The sequence below is a fragment of the Hyperoodon ampullatus genome (genome assembly GCF_949752795.1).
Source record: "Hyperoodon ampullatus genome assembly, chromosome: 14".
Taxonomy (NCBI): Eukaryota; Metazoa; Chordata; class Mammalia; order Artiodactyla; family Ziphiidae; genus Hyperoodon; species Hyperoodon ampullatus.
In genome coordinates, this window is record NC_136927.1 from 38,362,471 (window position 1) to 38,379,731 (window position 17,261).

Here is a 17,261-nt window from a genome sequence, read left to right on the forward strand (position 1 = left end):
ATAGACCATGGTCCTAACAGAATGCTGTATTTACATTAAAACAAAAATGTTTCTATGTGAATTGACGTCAAAACAGCACCAAGAGGGGCTTCCCTGGTGGCACAGTGGTTGAGAGTCCGCCTGCCGATGCAGGGGACACGGGTTCGTGCCCCAGTCCAGGAAGATCCCACATGCCGCGGAGCGGCTGGGCCCATGAGCCATGGCCGCTGAGCCTGCGCGTCTGGAGCCTGTGCTCCGCAACGGGAGAGGCCACGGCAGTGAGAGGCCCGCGTACCGGAAAAAAATAACGGTGCCAAGATATACACAAGATATATTTTTTGTGGGGAGAAAACAAAATCCATGAAAAGCTCTTGGGATAGTGCTGGTCCATAATAAGGACAAAGAAAAATTAGCTATTTTTATGTGCTGTGAAGTAAAAAAGCAAGTTGAAATATGATCCCACTTGTATCAAAAAGCATAGATATACATATATTAGTACTTGCATAGCAAAAACTCATATAATGTTATAAAACAACTTAAAAATTACTAACGAGAAAAAGAAGGAATTTGCATCCAACAGTTAATGGTGATTCTCTCTGGGGGAGAGGGTGGCGTTAAGGGGGACTTTGATTATCTACATGGTATATATTTTTAAACATTGGAACTTTTAAAACTACATGTATGTATTACTTCTGTGTGCAAAAGGATGTTTTTAGAAGAAGAAAAATAAAGCAGCACAGCCAGGTAACCGCCCCTCCCCTAAACAAACATCAGTAATTGGCTGTCCTTGGGCTTGCCTGGTGACGCAGTGGTTGGGAATCCGCCTGCCAATGCAGGGGACACGGGTTCAATCCTTGGTCCGGGAGGATCCTACATGCTGTGGAGCAGCTGAGCCCGTGCGCCACAACTACTGAGCCTGTGCTCTAGAGTCCGCCAGCCACAACTACTGAGCCTGTGCTCTAGAGCCCACGAGCCACAACTACTGAGCCCACGAGCCACAACTACTGAGCCCACGAGCCACAACTACTGAGCCCACACGCCTAGAGCCCGTGCTCTGCAACAAGAGAAGGTGCCGCAGTGAGAAGCCCACGCACTGCAACGAAGACCCAACACAGCCAAAAATAAACAAATAAATAAATAAATTTATAAAATAATTGGCTGTCTTTAAAACTCATCGATTCTGCAAGAGAAAGTTCAAAATCCTCACTGATGATGGTAACTCATGGTCCGCAGGGGCCCCGCGCCTCTCCCTGCTCCTGCAGCAGGCTTCTCTTTTCACGCCTTTTCCTGAAACCTCTTTCAGTTGGGTCTGTTAAAATGATTGTTCAGCCTCCCTAGACGCCCTGCCCTGGCTGTCGCCTTGGCATTCCTTGGGGCTTGTAGCAGACTTTTCTGTGCATCTGTCATTCTGGAATGTCATTCTGTTTATGAGTCAGCCCCTGACCTCAAGGCTAGAGGCTGTGTCCCACCGCACTTCATCCCCTGTACTCAGAGGAAGGGCCGTTTAAGGATGAGATGTAGCTCTTGGCTGCCCACTGTCCTAGGTGGTCGAAGGGAGGCTCTATGGGGTTCTTGTTGCCAGTGGTGACTTCAGAGGGAGATGGCAGCTCAGTTTTCCAGACCTCAGTCTCCCTGGCACTCAAAAAACTGAATGTGTTTTTTCATTTACTGTCGACATGGCAACTGAGTTGTTTAACCAAAATGGCTACCTCGCATTCCTCCAAGGTGGCGCCACCCTGGCAGGTACCAGGTGTGTATTGTGAACTGTTGAGTTTGTCACTGTCAAGGCCAGGGCGTTTTGCCTGAGTTCCCAGGGGGATGGTGGCAGAATCGTTCAGGGGGCCACGCCCTGGGTAGAATATCAGGCAGCCAACCAGAGGATGTTTATACAGTTTATCATAACGTGAGAAAGTGCCTCTGCTCTGGAGTTAATTTTAAAGAGCAGAATATAGAGTATGATTTTAGCTCTGTAAATACACACACGTGCACACACACACACACACAAAACAAAACCCTAAAAGGAAGTACATCAACACGCCAACAGAGATTGTCTTAGGATAGCATCATTTTTTTTCTACTTCTGTGCCATGTCTACATTTTCTAGAATAAGCATATGTTTTCAATTTTTTAATAAAGTGGAAAATTTTATTTAAAATAAGTGTTTTCCTGGTCTGAGAATATCTTGGGGATCATTCCTATTAGCACATATAGATCACCTATTTTTTAAGTGAATTAAGTTATATTCCATCACAAGATGTACATGGGTTTATCTAGCCAGTCCCCCTCTTTTTAAAAAAAAAAAAATTATTTGGCTGCACTGAGTCTTAGTTGCAGCACGTGGGATCTTTAGTTGTGGCATGTGGGATCTAGTTCCCTGACCAGGGATCAAACCTGGGCCGCCTGTATTGGGAGCGTGGAGTCTTAACCACTGGACCACCAGGGAAATCCCTAGCCAGTTCCCCCTCTTGAGGGACACTTAGGTTGTTTCCTTTTTTTCCTGTTACAAACAGTGCTGTAATAAATCTATACACATATCTAAACAAACTTTAAAATACATGTATTTTATAATATGTAAATAATATACCTACACGGTAGAAAGAATTCAACCTATACAAATGGTAAACAGTGAGAAGTAATCCTCCCACCTCTGATCCCTGTTTCCCTGGGGGATGTCCTTCCAGAAATGTTCCTTGTGAGTATAAGCATATGTACGTGCGTGACTCTCTTCCTTTTCTTTTTCGCAGAAATGTTAGTTTACCACAAACCTGTTTTGCACTCCTGTGCTGTCTTCCCATATTGGCACATATGAACTGACATCAGCTAGAACTTATATAACCGGCACTGTGGATCAGGCAGGCCCGCTCTACATGTTTTACTCATATCAACTCATTGAATCTGCACAGCAGTGCTATGAGGATTGGTGTTTTGACAGATAGTAAAACTGAGGCTCTGAGATCTTAATTGCTTGATGCTTCATGAGTGCAATATGTTGTCTTGCTTATTTTGTTTTGTTTTTCTAATGGCCGAATATCATGGCATTATCTGGAAGCACTGTAATATATTTAGCCAGTCCCTCATGGGTGGGTGTGAAGGTCGTTTCCAGTCTTTTGCTACCACAAACCGCTTCCGTAAGCATCTTTTATGTGTCTCTTACATGTGCGTGTGTCCTGGTGCCCACTTGGGGGTATGCCTGCCAGGTAAATCCCCAGAGGTGGAATGGCTGGAGCAAAATGTTTGTGGGTTTAAAACTTGGCTGAGCATTGCCCATTGCCCTTCAAAGAGGTTGCACCGGCATTGGTGCTCCCATGATTCATGGGCATGCCTGCTTCCTACGCCCTTCTTGGTAGACTTCGGTGATTAAACTGATACTTTTAACCCGCCCAGCGTGGCTCTAACAGCTTGGTCAAAGTACAGCAATCACCCCAGAATGAAGTGGATGAGCGTCTGATGACTCACTGGGAACAGAGGCATCCCTGCCCCCCCAAGCCCGGGGAGACCCCAGCCTGGCAGGTTTGGGCTTCTGCCCCTGCCCACTGACCACAGGAAGCTCTGTGCATACGCAGAGGTGGTGACCATTTTGGTACTTTGCCCAGTGCTCTGGGAATGCAGAATGGGAAAGAGAAGCTTAGGTGTCCTGGGTCCAAAAAGCTTTGGACCTCCAGCAGAATAAGGGCCTGCTGGGCAGATGAAGGAAAAAGATGTTGCATCTGGCATTGGGCAGGAAGCTGTCAGTGACCTGGTGTCTGGAAAACAGGAGGAGACTGAAGAGAGTCAAGCCTGGCTGGAGGGACTCATCTTTATGAAGCACATGGTCCTTTATGGAATATGCTGGATATTCATTAACAGGGATCCCCCTTCTTTAATTTTATTTTGTAAATTTTTTAGCAGCTTTATTGAAATATAATTTACATACCATACAATTTAGCCATTTAAAATGTACAATTCAGTAGCTTTTAGTGTATTCATAAAATTATGCATCCACATCACCACAACCAATTTTAGCTCATTTTCATTACCCTAAAAGAAGCCCCATACCTCTTAGCCATCTCCCCCCAGTATTCCCATCCCACCCAGACCCTAATACCCACTAACGTTATTTTCAGTCTCTATGGATTTGCCTCCTCCAGACAGTTCATGTAAATAGAATTATACAATATGTAGCCTTTTGTGCCTGGCTTCTTTCACTTAGCACAGTGTTTTCAAGGCACATCCATGTTGAAATGTGTGTCAGTACTTTATTCCTTTTTATTGATGATGGATATACCAATTTTGTTTATCCATCAGTTGATGCACATTTGGGTTGTTTCTCCCTTTTGGCTGTTTTGAATAATGCTACACAAGTCTTTGTGTGACCATGTTTTCCTTTCTCTTAGGTAGGTACTTGGGAGTGGAATTGCTGGGTCATATGGTAACTCTGTGTTGGGTCCACATTCTTGAGTCCTGGGTCTTCCATTTCATGGTTGCTGTAGGTCTGAAGGCAAATCACCTCCTCACTCTCTGAGCCTTGGGTACCTCGTCAGTGGACTAGGAACTATCCTACCTGCTTGTCTGTCCTTGGCAAGGTTACCATGAGGTGCCGGCCAGGATGCTGTCTGAGGAAAGACTTCCAGGAGACAGGGCGCTTTGTCATCCTAGGGAATGTTATTGCTTTGCTGGTTATTGTTCCCATCCACATCTTCCTGTCCTCTCTAGCCATGACTCTGAATCCCACTGGTCAGCGAAGATGACCTGCAGCTACTGTTTTCAACAGAGAGAGATTTCTTGAGGATTTTTAACTTTGTTTCCTTTATAATTATTTGTTTTATTGCTTATAGAAGTAATGTATGCTCCTTGGAGAAGACAACTTTGAAAGTGCAGATACAATTGCTATTAAGGTCTTGGTGTGTATTTCCGTATAAATACAGACACGACTAAATAAACAGGGACTTTTCCTTACAATAACAGGATTTTGCTATATATGTTCTCTAATAACCAGTTTTTCCTCAGCAATCAAGAAGTGGTGGGCTTCCCTGGTGGCACAGTGGTTGAGAGTCCGCCTGCCGAAGCAGGGGACACGGGTTTGTGCCCCAGTCCAGGAAGATCCCACATGCCATGGAGCGGATAGGCCTGTGAGCCATGGCCGTTGAGCCTGTATGTCCGGAGCCTGTGCTCCGCAACTGGAGAGGCCACAACAGTGAGAGGCCCGCGTACCGCAAAAAAAAAAAAAAAAGTAATGGTGCATATCTTTCCACATCAGTAAATGTGGATCTAGTCCATCATTTTTTGGGGGGCCCCATGGCTGCCTGTTATATAGATATGCCACAGTTTCTTTAAGTATTTCCTTTTGTGGGATCCTTAGGAAGTTTCCAGGTTTTTGCTATTATATTCAGTGCTGGGTTCCATGGAAATTGCACAAAACCTCTAAATGCGTGTGGCCCAGAGTGGGGCAGCCACACAGTGATGTGGCCTCTTTCCATCCCAGAGTGTGATGTACATCTCCACTTCTTCCCACTTCTTTTACTTGTCCTTGGCTGTGGTTTAAGCCTTTTACTGTCGGTCAGGAGGGGTAAGTAGGGCTGACTTAGGGCTATAGTTCTTTTTTTTTTGTGGTACGTGGGCCTCTCACTGTTGTGGCCTCTCCCGTTGCGGAGCACAGGCTCGGGACGCGCAGGCTCAGCGGCCATGGCTCACGGGCCCAGCCGCTCCGCGGCATGTGGGATCTTCCCGGACCGGGGCACGAACCCATGTTCTCTGCATCGGCAGGCGGACTCTCAACCACTGCGCCACCAGGGAAGCCCAGGGCTATAGTTCTTAAAATCTACAGAAGTGTTGATGGGGAAAACGTACTTTATAACATCTGCTTACTGAGTGTAACAGTTGATGTTTCAAGAAGGAAGCTTCAGGCTTCCCTGGTGGCGCAGTGGTTAAGAATCCGCCTGCCAATGCAGGGGGCACGGGTTCGAGCCTTAGCCCGGGAAGATCCCATGTGCTGCGGAGCAACTAAGCCCATGCGCCGCAACTACTGAGCCTGCGCTCTAGATCCCGCATGCCACAGCTACTGAGCCTGCGTGCCACAACTACTGAAGCCTGCACGCCTAGAGCCCGTGCTCCGCAATAAGATAAGCCACTGCAATGAGAAGCCCGCGCATCGCAACGAAGAGTAGGCCCCACTCGCCACAACCAGAGAAAGCCTGCGCGCAGCAACGAAGACCCAACATAACCAAAAATAAAAATAAATGAAATAAATTAATTTAAAAAAGAAGGAAGCTTCAAGGAGCTACTGGATGCTTCTTCATGTAAGATCCAGAGGCTTTGATTGCTGTGATAGTTGTAATAAGAATAGTGATATAAAAACAGCAGCAGTAGCTGATAACATCATATGTGCCAAAGAGATTGCAAACACATTAGCCACACATCTGGTCTCACTCCTGGCATATTTCAGGAAATTTACTATTATTATTAATTTATTATTTAGTTTTATTTTATACTCTCAGGCTCTGAGGAACCAAAGCCATTCTGTTCTCTTCCCAGGATTATGTTTTCCTCTTTGTGAAACCCCCTGTTTTATGTAAGAATAATTAGTCCACTCACCTGAGTTTTAGGCTCTTTGAAACTAGAGAATGTTAGAGCTGTCAGGGCTTAAAGGTCATCTAACCCAGTGATCTTTGTTTAATAGCGTTGACTTATACGTGCAATGCCTGAAGACATTCTCATAGTAAAAAAATGAAAACAATGTAGATGAAGCTGAAGTCACCTTGATCAGCCTCTTATCTTCTTCTATTCCCAGAGATAACCATTGTGTCAGTTTCAAATAATCACTTTTCAGACCTTTTAAATTTATTTTTATCTTTAATTTTATTGAAGTATAGCTGATTTACAACATTATATTAGTTTCAGGTGTAGAACATAGTGATTCAGTATTTTTATAGATTATACTCCATTTAAAATCATTATAGGGGCTTCTCTGGTGGAGCAGTGGGTAGGAATCTGCCTGCAATGCAGGGGACACGGGTTAAAGCCCTGGTCTGGGAAGATCCCACATGCCACGGAGCAAGTAAGCCCAGGCACCACAACTACTGAGCCTGCGCTCTAGAGCCCGCGAGCCACAACTACTAAAGCCTGCACGCCTAGAGCCCGTGCTCTGCAACAGGAGAAGCCACCGCATTGAGAAGCCCGCGCACCGCAACGAAGAGTAGCCCCCGCTCGGTGCAACTAGAGAAAGCCCGCGCACAGCAACGAAGACCCAACGCAGCCAAAAATAAATAAATAAATAAATTTATTAAAAAAATAAAGTCATTATAAATATTGGCTATATTCCCTATGCTGTAAAATTTTCAGACCTTTTAAGATGTATTTATATATAAATGTACATTTATGCATATATCTACAGACACATATCCTTAGAAATGTATGGTATTTTTTTCATATATATATTTATTGAAGTAGAGTTGATTTACAATGCTGTGCCAATCTCTGCTGTACAGGAAAGTGACTCAGTTACACACATAGAGACATTCTTTTTATATTCTTTTCCATTATGGTTTATCCCAGGAGATTGGATATAGTTCCCTGTGCTATACAGTAGGACCTTGTTGTTTATCCATTCTACATGTAATAGTTTGCATCTACCAACCCCAATCTCCCATTCCATCCGTCTACCCCCCCATCCCTCTTGGCAACCACAGGTCTGATGATCTCTGTCTGTGAGTCTAAGAAATCTATAGTACTGATCTGTGGGTTTCCTCCACCAGTAAATGGTGTCATGCCGTTTGCTTTATTCAGCACCTTGCTTTTTACCCCTGGACAGTAGGCCTTAGACATTGCCCATATTAGTATCGTCATTTTTTTTTTTTTTTTTTTTTTTTGCGGTACATGGGCCTCTCACTGCTGTGGACTCCCCCGTTGCGGAGCACAGGCTCCGGACGCACAGGCCCAGCAGCCATGGCTCACGGGCCTAGCCGCTCCGTGGCATGTGGGATCTTCCTGGACTGGGGCACGAACCCGTGTCCCCCGCATCGGCAGGCTGACTCTCAACCACTGCGCCACCAGGGAAGCCCGGTTTAGCATTTTAAATGAACAGAATCAAAGTGTATTAACCACTCCCCACAGACGTTTGGGATGAATTCAGTTTTGCACAATCACAGTGATACCTCTTGTATACGTATGTTTGCACACTTATGTTTGTATTTCTAGAGGATACATTCCTAGATGTAGAATTGCTGGGTCAAAATAAAGGAATACTTTTTTTCCATTTTAGTACATTGCCAGATTGCCTTTAGAAGAGGTTTATACCCCCTGACAGTACGTGAGAACACCTGTTTCCCCACATCCTGGTCAGGCTCGTCATTACCAGCTGTTAAAATGTTTGCCAGTCTGAACAAGGCGGGATGGGGGAATATCATCTTATTTTCATTCTCAACTTTTTGCTAACAAGTGAAGCAGTATGTCTTCTATACATATTATGTTTCTTCTTCGGTTTTGTAGTTAAGACAGGTCATTTCTGGCGGTGGGAAAGCTGGGCCTGTGTGAGCTGTGCCTGCGTGAGGAGGTCTTTTGGGAACTATGTTCCTACAAGGATAATAGATGGGAGTGATTCTCTCTGACTGATGCTGGCTGCCTCCCCAGTGGTTGGAGACACTGGGAAATCACAGGGTGAGAGGAGCTGCCCTGCACTGTCCCAGAAGCCCCTGGTCTGGACCTAACACTTCCCTTTGCTTCTGCAGGAAGCTTGGAAGCATGCAATCGAGAAGGCCAAGCACATGCCTGACCCCTGGGCCGAGTTCCACCTGGAGGACATTGCCACGGAATGCGCCACGCGTCACAGGTCAGCACCTTGTCTACAGATGCTATATGACCCCAGACCACAAGGAGTCCTTGTGTTGGGTCCTCCTTCCGCTTAAAATCAGTGAGGCTTAAGTACCCTTGGAGATCAAGGAAAAGGGAATATAATAATAATAATATCAGCCAATATTTGAGTATTTACGCATGCTTAAGGCACTGTGCATGATCTCACTTAATCTTTACAGTGTGTATTTAATCCTGTAAGGTGTGTATTCTACAGGCTAGGCTGAGCTATGCTGCAAGTACAAATACCGCAAGGGCTTAATGCAACAAAGGTGATTTCTTGCTCATATGAAGTTGGGTGAGAGTTGTGCAACTCTTCAGGGCAGCTCAGGGATCCAGGCTACTTTCGTCTTGTGGCTCCATCATCTCAACACATGACCCCACAATGGCTATCAAAGGGAAAGAGAGCAGACCAGCCTTTCAGTGCCTTGGCCCCAGGAAGATTCACAAAACAGAGCTGGGAGGGTCTAGATTTCCTATTTGAAAAGGCAGAAGGAAGGAAGAGTGTTTTCAGGGGGTTTCAGGAAGAAAAATGAAAAACAACAAAACACTACCACCAACATAATAATAAGGAGGACTATGATGATGATGATGAGGGTCCTTATTTACTGAATTTTCCATCTGCTAGGCACTGTTTAAGCACTCTATATGTATTTACTCATTAAAAAAAGTCTGGAGTAGTTGTGTCAAGCATTCAGGACTCCTTTGAGAATCTGATGAAGCCATTCAGAAAGTTGCACACATATGTCTAATTTTACTCATAATTTTAGAAGTCTCATGGATCTGCCCTGGGGCCTGTCCTGTGACCTCTGTAGACCCCTCCAGCTCTGACTCATCCAAGTCAACCCTGTGAGTTCCTTCAGTTGCCCCAGTGGAGAGAGAGGTTTGAACAGGGTCACCCAGGTAGTTAATAAGATAACTTTCTGACTCAGACCAGTGTCTTTGAATTAGTCAGGACTCTGTTTCAAATGCAAGTGACAGAAACCCAATTCACAGTGGCTTAAGCATAGAAAGGAATGGTTGACTCATCTACGTGGGCTTCACATATGGCTAGTCCCAGATGCTCCAAGGATGCTTTTGGCTCTGACCCCAGATAGACTGTCTTACATCAGTGGCACAGATGGCTCCTAGGAGCCCCACATTTCATCTCATGGGAAACGATCTTTCTTTCTCAATTCTTTTTAAAACAAAAGTTCCACATTTGAATCTCATTGGCCTGGCTTTGGTTATAGGCTGGTTACTGAACCAGTCCTTGTGCCAGGAGCTTTGCTCTCACTGGCCAGGTCTAGATCGCATACCACAAGCAAGAAAGTGCTGGGGGATCAGCTTCACCCAGTCCATATGTTCTGAGAATGGAGGATGGTGGTTTTCCAAAGGAAAATTGGGGTGCTGTTACCAGAAGAAAGGGGAGCAGTTGCTAGGCAGGCAGAAACAGTGGAGCCCTCTTCACCTTTCTGCAATGTGTTCCTGCTCCCAACTTGTGAGGAGATGGCTTAGGGCCTAGCGTGCACCTTTCCCCATTTCGGAGGCTGACCTCCTAGTGGGCTCTGGGGTCTGTGCCGGCAGCTGAGGTCGGCATCGTCGGGGCCCCAGAGGCCAGGTTGCGGACTCTGTTCCTTCCTGCCTATAAACGCAGCGTGGTGGCTGGTCGGTGACATCTGGCCTCCAGGCTGAGGACACCGGGCCACCAGGGAGGCCCTTGGAAAAGCAGGACTCACATGCTGGGCTGGTTCTGTGTGTCCCTGAGCTCCTTGGGGGCCAGGGACCAGGGGCTGTGCCGAATTGTGTTTATTTCTTAACCATAGTAGCTGATTTCACCTGCCCTGGCTGCCAGCAGAGGGAGATCAGGCACTGATGGCCAGAATGTCCAGAGATTTCTAAATTGGAGGCTTCCACCTCCATTGCTGGTTTTTAAAGAGCTCTGCTGCAAGCCAGCCCTTTATTGGGACAGATTTCCTGTTCACATGGGTTGTACCCAGGCTGGTTAAGAGCACGGTTCTGTTTGAAACTGACCTGGGTTTGAATCTTGGCTCTCAGGAAGGTTTTTTCACCTCTCTGAACCTTGGTTTCCCCATCTGGAAAGTGGGCACAATATTTGTATGGATCTCAGAGGGCTGAGTGGTGGTTGATGGAGGAGTTCCGTGTAAGCACTCAGCATACAGTGAATGCTCAGTGAACTTAGAGCAGCTCTGTCCTCTGTAAGGTTAGTGATTGTGAAGGACAGTTAAGACCCTTCCAGTGTTGTATGTCTCTGCCCTCTCCCAACTTCTGGGCGCCTCTCAGCTTTCAGTCTGTTTGGAAGTGAGGGAAGACTACTTCCTTTACCTTGGCCTCTACATAGTAGTAATAATAACGATTGCTGTTATCTATTGAGCACAGTACTTGCCATGGGCTGGTGCCAGCAGGTGTGTGGCTCTGACAAGCCTTCCTCCCCACCCTGGGCCTGGGGTGGGTTAACTGCCAGGCCTCTGCTTGTTTTTCAGGCTCTGAGAAGGCTGTTCCCACGAGCTGGGAGGTTCTGGAGTCTGTCGCCCCTGAGGGAGGGCCAGGGAGGCATCTGCTAGAGCTAAGAACATCTCAGCCCTGGGGGAGTTTAAGGTTTTAGGGATTTACTGAGCCAAGGAGCTTCCTACCAGGCAAACCTGTTAAGGCCCAGCCAGGCCTAGGGGCAGATTTGCTCTGGGAAAGAGGATCCCTGGGAAAAGAGAGATGAAAATGTTCTGGAACCCTCTCCATCCCTCTCTGCCTTGGGTGTGTATCCAGCAGCCCCTTTCCTGGTTGGACTCAGAGGCAGGACCCTTCCCCAGCCCTGCCTGCACCGGGACCTGGGCTGGGCCTCACACTGGCAAGACCGAGGATGCTGCCACCTCCCATCCTGGGACACGCCATTCATTATCTAGGCCAGTTATAGCAAGGATATTTACTTATTCAACTGTTCATCCAACACGCATTTATTAAGCCTCCCCTGTACCAGGTCCTGTTCACTGGCCTGTCTTTGTGGAGTTATAGTCCAGTGGGGGAGCCAGATAGGTAGGGAGCAAGCCCACCCACTGCACAACAGTAAGCGCTGAGGGACATGGTAGAGAGGGAATAGCTGCCTTTGACGAAGGGGAAGGAGGCCAGTGTGGTGGGGACCTGGGAGGGAGGGGGAGTGTCCACAGACCCAACCCAGGAGGTTAGCTGGGCCTGTGGGTAGAGAGCAGATTTGATCTCGAGGGCAGTGGGCAGTCCAGAAAAGTCTTCTGCCCTTAGCTAGTGAGCGACAGGATCAGGTAATGGACGCTGCGCCCTGGGGTGGGTTCTGGTCTCTGCAGGTACAATGCTGTCACCGGGGAGTGGCTGGAGGATGAAGTTCTGATCAAGATGGCGTCTCAGGTGAGCAGAGCCTCGAGCCCAGTGTAGTCAGGGCTGAGTGGGGATTTCTCTTGAGCCAACGTTAGGGCTTGCTTCCTCTCCTCCACACCCACTTTATTTTATTTTTTTAACTTTGGGGGATTCTTTATAGTACTGTATATTTATTTCATTTTTTACAACAGCTTTATTGAGATATAATTCACACACCATACCCCATACCCATTTAAAGCATACAGTTCAGTGGTTTTTAGTATAGTCACAGAGTTATGCAACCATCACCACGATCAGTCCCAGAACATTTTCACCATCTCGAGAAGAAACCCCGTACCTACCCATTAGCAGTCAGTCTCCAATTCCCTTATCTGCCCCAGCCATGGGCAACCACTAATTTATCTTCCGTCTCTGTATATTTACCTATTCTGGGCATTTCATATATTAATCATATATATCAAAAGATTCTTCTTGACACTCTTATTGAAAATCAGTGAACCGTGAATGTGTATATCAGTTTTCAAAACTTGCAGGTCACCACCTATTACTTTTCATCTAACAAGGTGAACTCAGTGGGTTGCAAGAAAAAGGAATCAACTAGAAAATAGAGAACTTCCTGCATAGTAAGGGGCAGGATCGATTTGTGAGACATTTTGTGGTGTATCACATACTCAGAAAAGTGTATAGCTTGATGAGTTTCACCAAGTGAACACGTGTATGACTAGCACCCAGATCAAGACACAGAATCTCACTGGCACCCCCAGAAGCCCCTCTCAGCCCCAGTTACGACTCCTTTACCCCCAAGGGTAAGCGCTACCCTGAATTCTACTACCCGAGATTGGTTTTGGCTCTTTTTGTACTCCGTATAAATGGAACCATACAGTATATGTATAGCTCAACATTTTGTCCATGAGGTTTGTACATGTTTTTTCTAGAACTGTAATCTGTTCATTCTCATTGCTGTATAATATTTTGTCAAGCAAATAGACCTGATTGATTGATCCATTATACTGTCGATGGACATTTGGGTGGTTTTGCTTTTTTTCTGTTACAGACAGGGCTACAAAAAACATCCTTTGACGTGTACTGTCTCTACCCCCAGCCCATCACCCCCATAATATCTTCACCCCCTGGGGGGTCTTCTGCTCAGCTAGGGTGGGGAATAGGGTGGTCTCATCAGTCCTGCAGCCTCCAGGCTGGAAGTTCTATGAGGCCTTGGTGCTAAAGTAAAGGAGGGAGGGCCCAGGGATTTTAGGGTTGAGATGAGGTCCAGGGCATTGATTTGGTGGGTGACGTCCAAGGAGAAAATCTCCTCCTGGCTCAGGGTAGCCTCTGGGTGGGGTGTGGGGACTGATAACCCGCTGTGTGATGTCTTTCAGCCCTTCGGCCGGGGAGCAATGAGGGAGTGCTTCAGGACGTAAGTGACTCAGCCTGCCTCTCGGGTCCCTGCCCAGACTCCCTCAGGCTCCTGAGAGCAGGGGCACTGTGACATTTCCAGTCAAGAAATGGAGACAGTGGCTTCTCTTCTTGTAGCCCAAGCTCCTCTCCATCTGGTCTCCCTTGGACCATACGTTGGGACCGGCTGTGGGATGGGCTGGGGGAGAACAGGATGTATGTCCCTTAAGCCCCCTTCGCAGCTCTTTGAAGGATGCTGTGGGGTGGGGAAGCCCCTCCCACCTCTTGCATTTTGTTCCTGGCTCTAGCCAGCTGGGTCAGGCAGGGTCTTCCCATCTTGAGGACTAGGGCTGGGATCCAGAACACCCAGGCGGGCCTCCTGATGCCTCTCCCCTCAGGAAGAAGCTTTCCAACTTCCTGCACACTCAGCAGTGGAAGGGGGCCTCCAACTACGTGGCAAAGTGCTACATCGAGTCCGTGGACAGGGACGTGTACTTTGAGGATGTGCGTCTACAGATGGAAGCCAAGCTCTGGGGAGAGGAGTATAATCGGCACAAGCCCCCTAAGCAGGTATGTGGCACCCCTATCTGCCGCCCTCCAACACCAGGACGTATCTGGAGATGAGGGCAATGGAGGTGCCTGTCACAGGCTTCCTTCTTCACCATCTTAACAGCAGCTAATAACAGCCATCATGTATTGAGCCTGATATGTCAAGTACTCTACATGCCAAGAGTTATTTATTTCTGAAAACAGAGGTCTGAGGTTGTTTGAGGTTGGAATGTTTTTATTCCATTTATAGATGGGATCTATTAGTCAGGATTTTTGCTTGCAAATGACAGAAACCCACTCAAACGGCTTAATCCAAAAAGGGAATTTATTGCCTCCTATAACTGAGAAATAGTGCTGGCTACAGGCGTAGCTGGATCCAGGACCAAATTGAAGTTGTTGGGACTCTTCCTCCAGCTCTAGCCTCAGTGTTCTGTGTTGGCATCGCTCTCAGGCGGCTTTTCAACTTGTAGTGACATGTTAGTCCCAGTAGCTGCAGGCTCCCTTTCCGTTTCTCGGCAACCTTGATGGAATGACATGTTTTCCTACAAGTTTCAAGGAGTCTCAAAACTGGGTTTCTTGTTTTTTTTTCTTTTTCTTTTTTTGGCCGTATCACGCGGCATGTGGGATCTTAGTTCCCCAACCAGGGTTCAAACCCGCGTCCCCTTTTTTGGAAGCACGGAGTCTTAACCACTGGACTGTCAGGGAAGTCCCATGGGTTTCATTGGCTTGATTAGGTCAGGTGCCTATCACTGAGCCAATCACATGGCCAGGGTGTGGGAATATGCAGATTAGGCAGGCCTGAGCCTTGTACCCACCAGCAATATGGGTTCTTCCACCCAGACCAGATGGATTGAGATTGGTGGCTCCCAAGGAAAAGCAGGAGAGGGAGTGGGGAATGGATTCCTTCCTTATCTGCCCCTGGGGAACCTAGGGCACAAAGGGGTTAAGTGTCTTGCCCAAATGGGCAGGGATGGAGCCAGGGCTCAAATCCAGGCTTTCCAAGCCCCTGCTCTTGGCTTCTTCACTTGAGCCCCCAGTGTATTGGTGACCTGAAGCCAAGCAGAACTTCCTGTTGCCTGCAGGCATTTGAGAAAATAGCACCCCAGGCCTCTGCCCTGCTTAAATTCACAGCTCAGCTCTCCTAGTGTTTGTGCCCCTGCTAGCTATAAGGTACCATCTTCTGAGTGCCTAGGAGAGCCACACTTCCAGGTAGCCAGCAGAATTTATTGAGTGCCTACTGTGTGCAGAGCCCTTGATTAAGTGTCCTTGGTGTGGATACAAAAAGCCACATTCCCACTCTCGGGGGGTTGTGACCTCCTTAGTAATTCAGTACACTCAGGCCTGGCCACTTTTTCCTTCCTCCCTAAGCTTGTTTCTGCCTCAGGACCTTTGCACTGACTGTTCCTGCAAGGCTGCATCACTGCATCTCTTCAATCCTACTCACAGTTCAGGTCTCAGCTCATGTCACCTCCTCAGCTAGGCTGTGCTAGACCATCCTAAATGAAGTAACCCACCGCTCCACCCTCTGTCATGTCACTTTGTTTTGGTTTCTTTTTTTTCAGAGCAGTTGGCACCATCTGAAAGGGTCTTATTCATGTAGTTAATATTTCAGTTGCTTCTCTCCCCCGAGGGCAGGGATTTTATCTGTCTTGTTCAACTCTGTCCGAGTGCCTAGGTGCTCAGTGAATAATAACGTGGTTGAATTGATGAAGGGAGAGGAATGTGGTTGTTTGAGGAGGACCTGGCTGTCCCCTTGAGGATGTATCCTTGCCACTGACCCTCACCCAGTTGCCTTCTGCTCAAGCAGGTGGCCCTGCAGCTGGCTTCCTGGTAGGAATGGAGCCAACTTTTGGGACAGGAACCCTCTGGGAACCAGCTGCTCCTTCCCCCCTGTCTGGTTCTCAGAACTGAGGCCACATTTGGGGAGGTTCTCAGCTCTCAGCTCTGGGCCCGTTTGCCCTCTGCAGTTGTTGCCTGCCTGTCTGGTGACTCAGCCAAGCAGTTTCCTGGGTGGTCATTTCCTGGGGAAACCCAGGCCTGGCTCCTGTTGTGGGTGGCGTCAAGGGAACAGGGTGCCGTGGGTATGATCTTGTGTAATAGATCACAAGTTAGAGTTTCAGGTTTTCCCTGCTCTACTTTACAAACGTACACAGTACTTACGTGTTTTCTTCTGAGTACAAAGTTAAACATATACTTGGTGCAAAATTTAGCAAGGAATGTCTGAGTTCCCTGTAATTCCCCTTTGCAGGGAAAGAACCACTCGTACGGTTTGGTATGTATCACTCTAGAATTGTGTCTGCTGATAATAATGACATCAGCAAACGCTGACTGGCTCTTTCCTGTGCCAACAGATTTCATCCTCTTACCCATTCCACAGGTGAGGAAACTCAGGCACAGATTGGTGAAATGACTTGCGCAAATTCACTGTATTAGCATAAGGCACAGGTTGAGTTGCTTAACAGACAGACCCACAGTTGTGTGCTAACTCGAAATGGTTTCCTTTTGTCTCATCTAACAATCCCGCTTTGGTGGGGTCTCAGGGTGGGCTGGTGCTTCTCCTCCTTAAGTCATCCAGAGGCCTGGTTCCTTCTGTCTTGTTGCTCTGCCACCTGCCGGGAGTTGCCCTGGACTACATGGTCAGATCTGGCTCACTGGCAGATGTCCACCTTACAGCCTCAGGAAAGCCAGAGAAGGAGAGGGCAGGCTGGAGTTGCATCAGCCCTGCTGCTTGCTTCCTATTGGCCAGGCTTAGTCACATGGCCACACTTAGCATCCAAGAGAAGCCAAGCGATGCCATCCCTACCGAATGGCTGTGCATCCTGTTAAAGCTCAGGGATGGGGAGTTGTCGTAGTCCATTTGGGCTGCTGTAACAAAATACCACAGAATGGGTAACTCAAAAACCACAGAAATTTGTTAAGTCCAAGATCAGGGTGCCAGCATGGTCACATTCTGGTGAGGGCCCTCTTCCTCGTTCATAGCTGGCATCTTCTTGCTGTGTCCTCACATGGTAGACAGAGTGAGGGAACTCCATGGGGTCTCTTTTCTAAGGGCACTAATCCCATTCATGAGGGCTTCTCCCTCATGACCTTATCACCTCCCAAGGGCCCCACCTCCTAATACCATTACCTTTGAGGGTTGAGATTTCAACCTATGAAATTTGGGGGGATAC

General features: G+C 47.4%; 1 protein-coding gene across 4 annotated transcripts in view; it reads left to right on the forward strand.

Moving 5' to 3' along the window:
- The window catches only part of EEF2K (eukaryotic elongation factor 2 kinase), a gene marked incomplete at its 5' end in the record, with an annotated part of 42,427 nt that overhangs the window by 2,928 nt on the left and 22,238 nt on the right, over window positions 1-17,261 (forward strand). For 3 of the 4 annotated variants that reach the window (XM_079718632.1, XM_079718633.1, XM_079718634.1), the window contains 4 exons: window positions 8,682-8,782; window positions 12,117-12,177; window positions 13,527-13,564; window positions 13,941-14,112. In XM_079718632.1, coding sequence (XP_079574758.1) covers window positions 8,682-8,782; window positions 12,117-12,177; window positions 13,527-13,564; window positions 13,941-14,112 — 372 coding nt within the window. Of the gene's footprint in view, window positions 1-8,681; window positions 8,837-12,116; window positions 12,178-13,526; window positions 13,565-13,940; window positions 14,113-17,261 lie in introns of all 4 variants that reach the window. The other variant, XM_079718631.1, reaches the window with a different exon arrangement.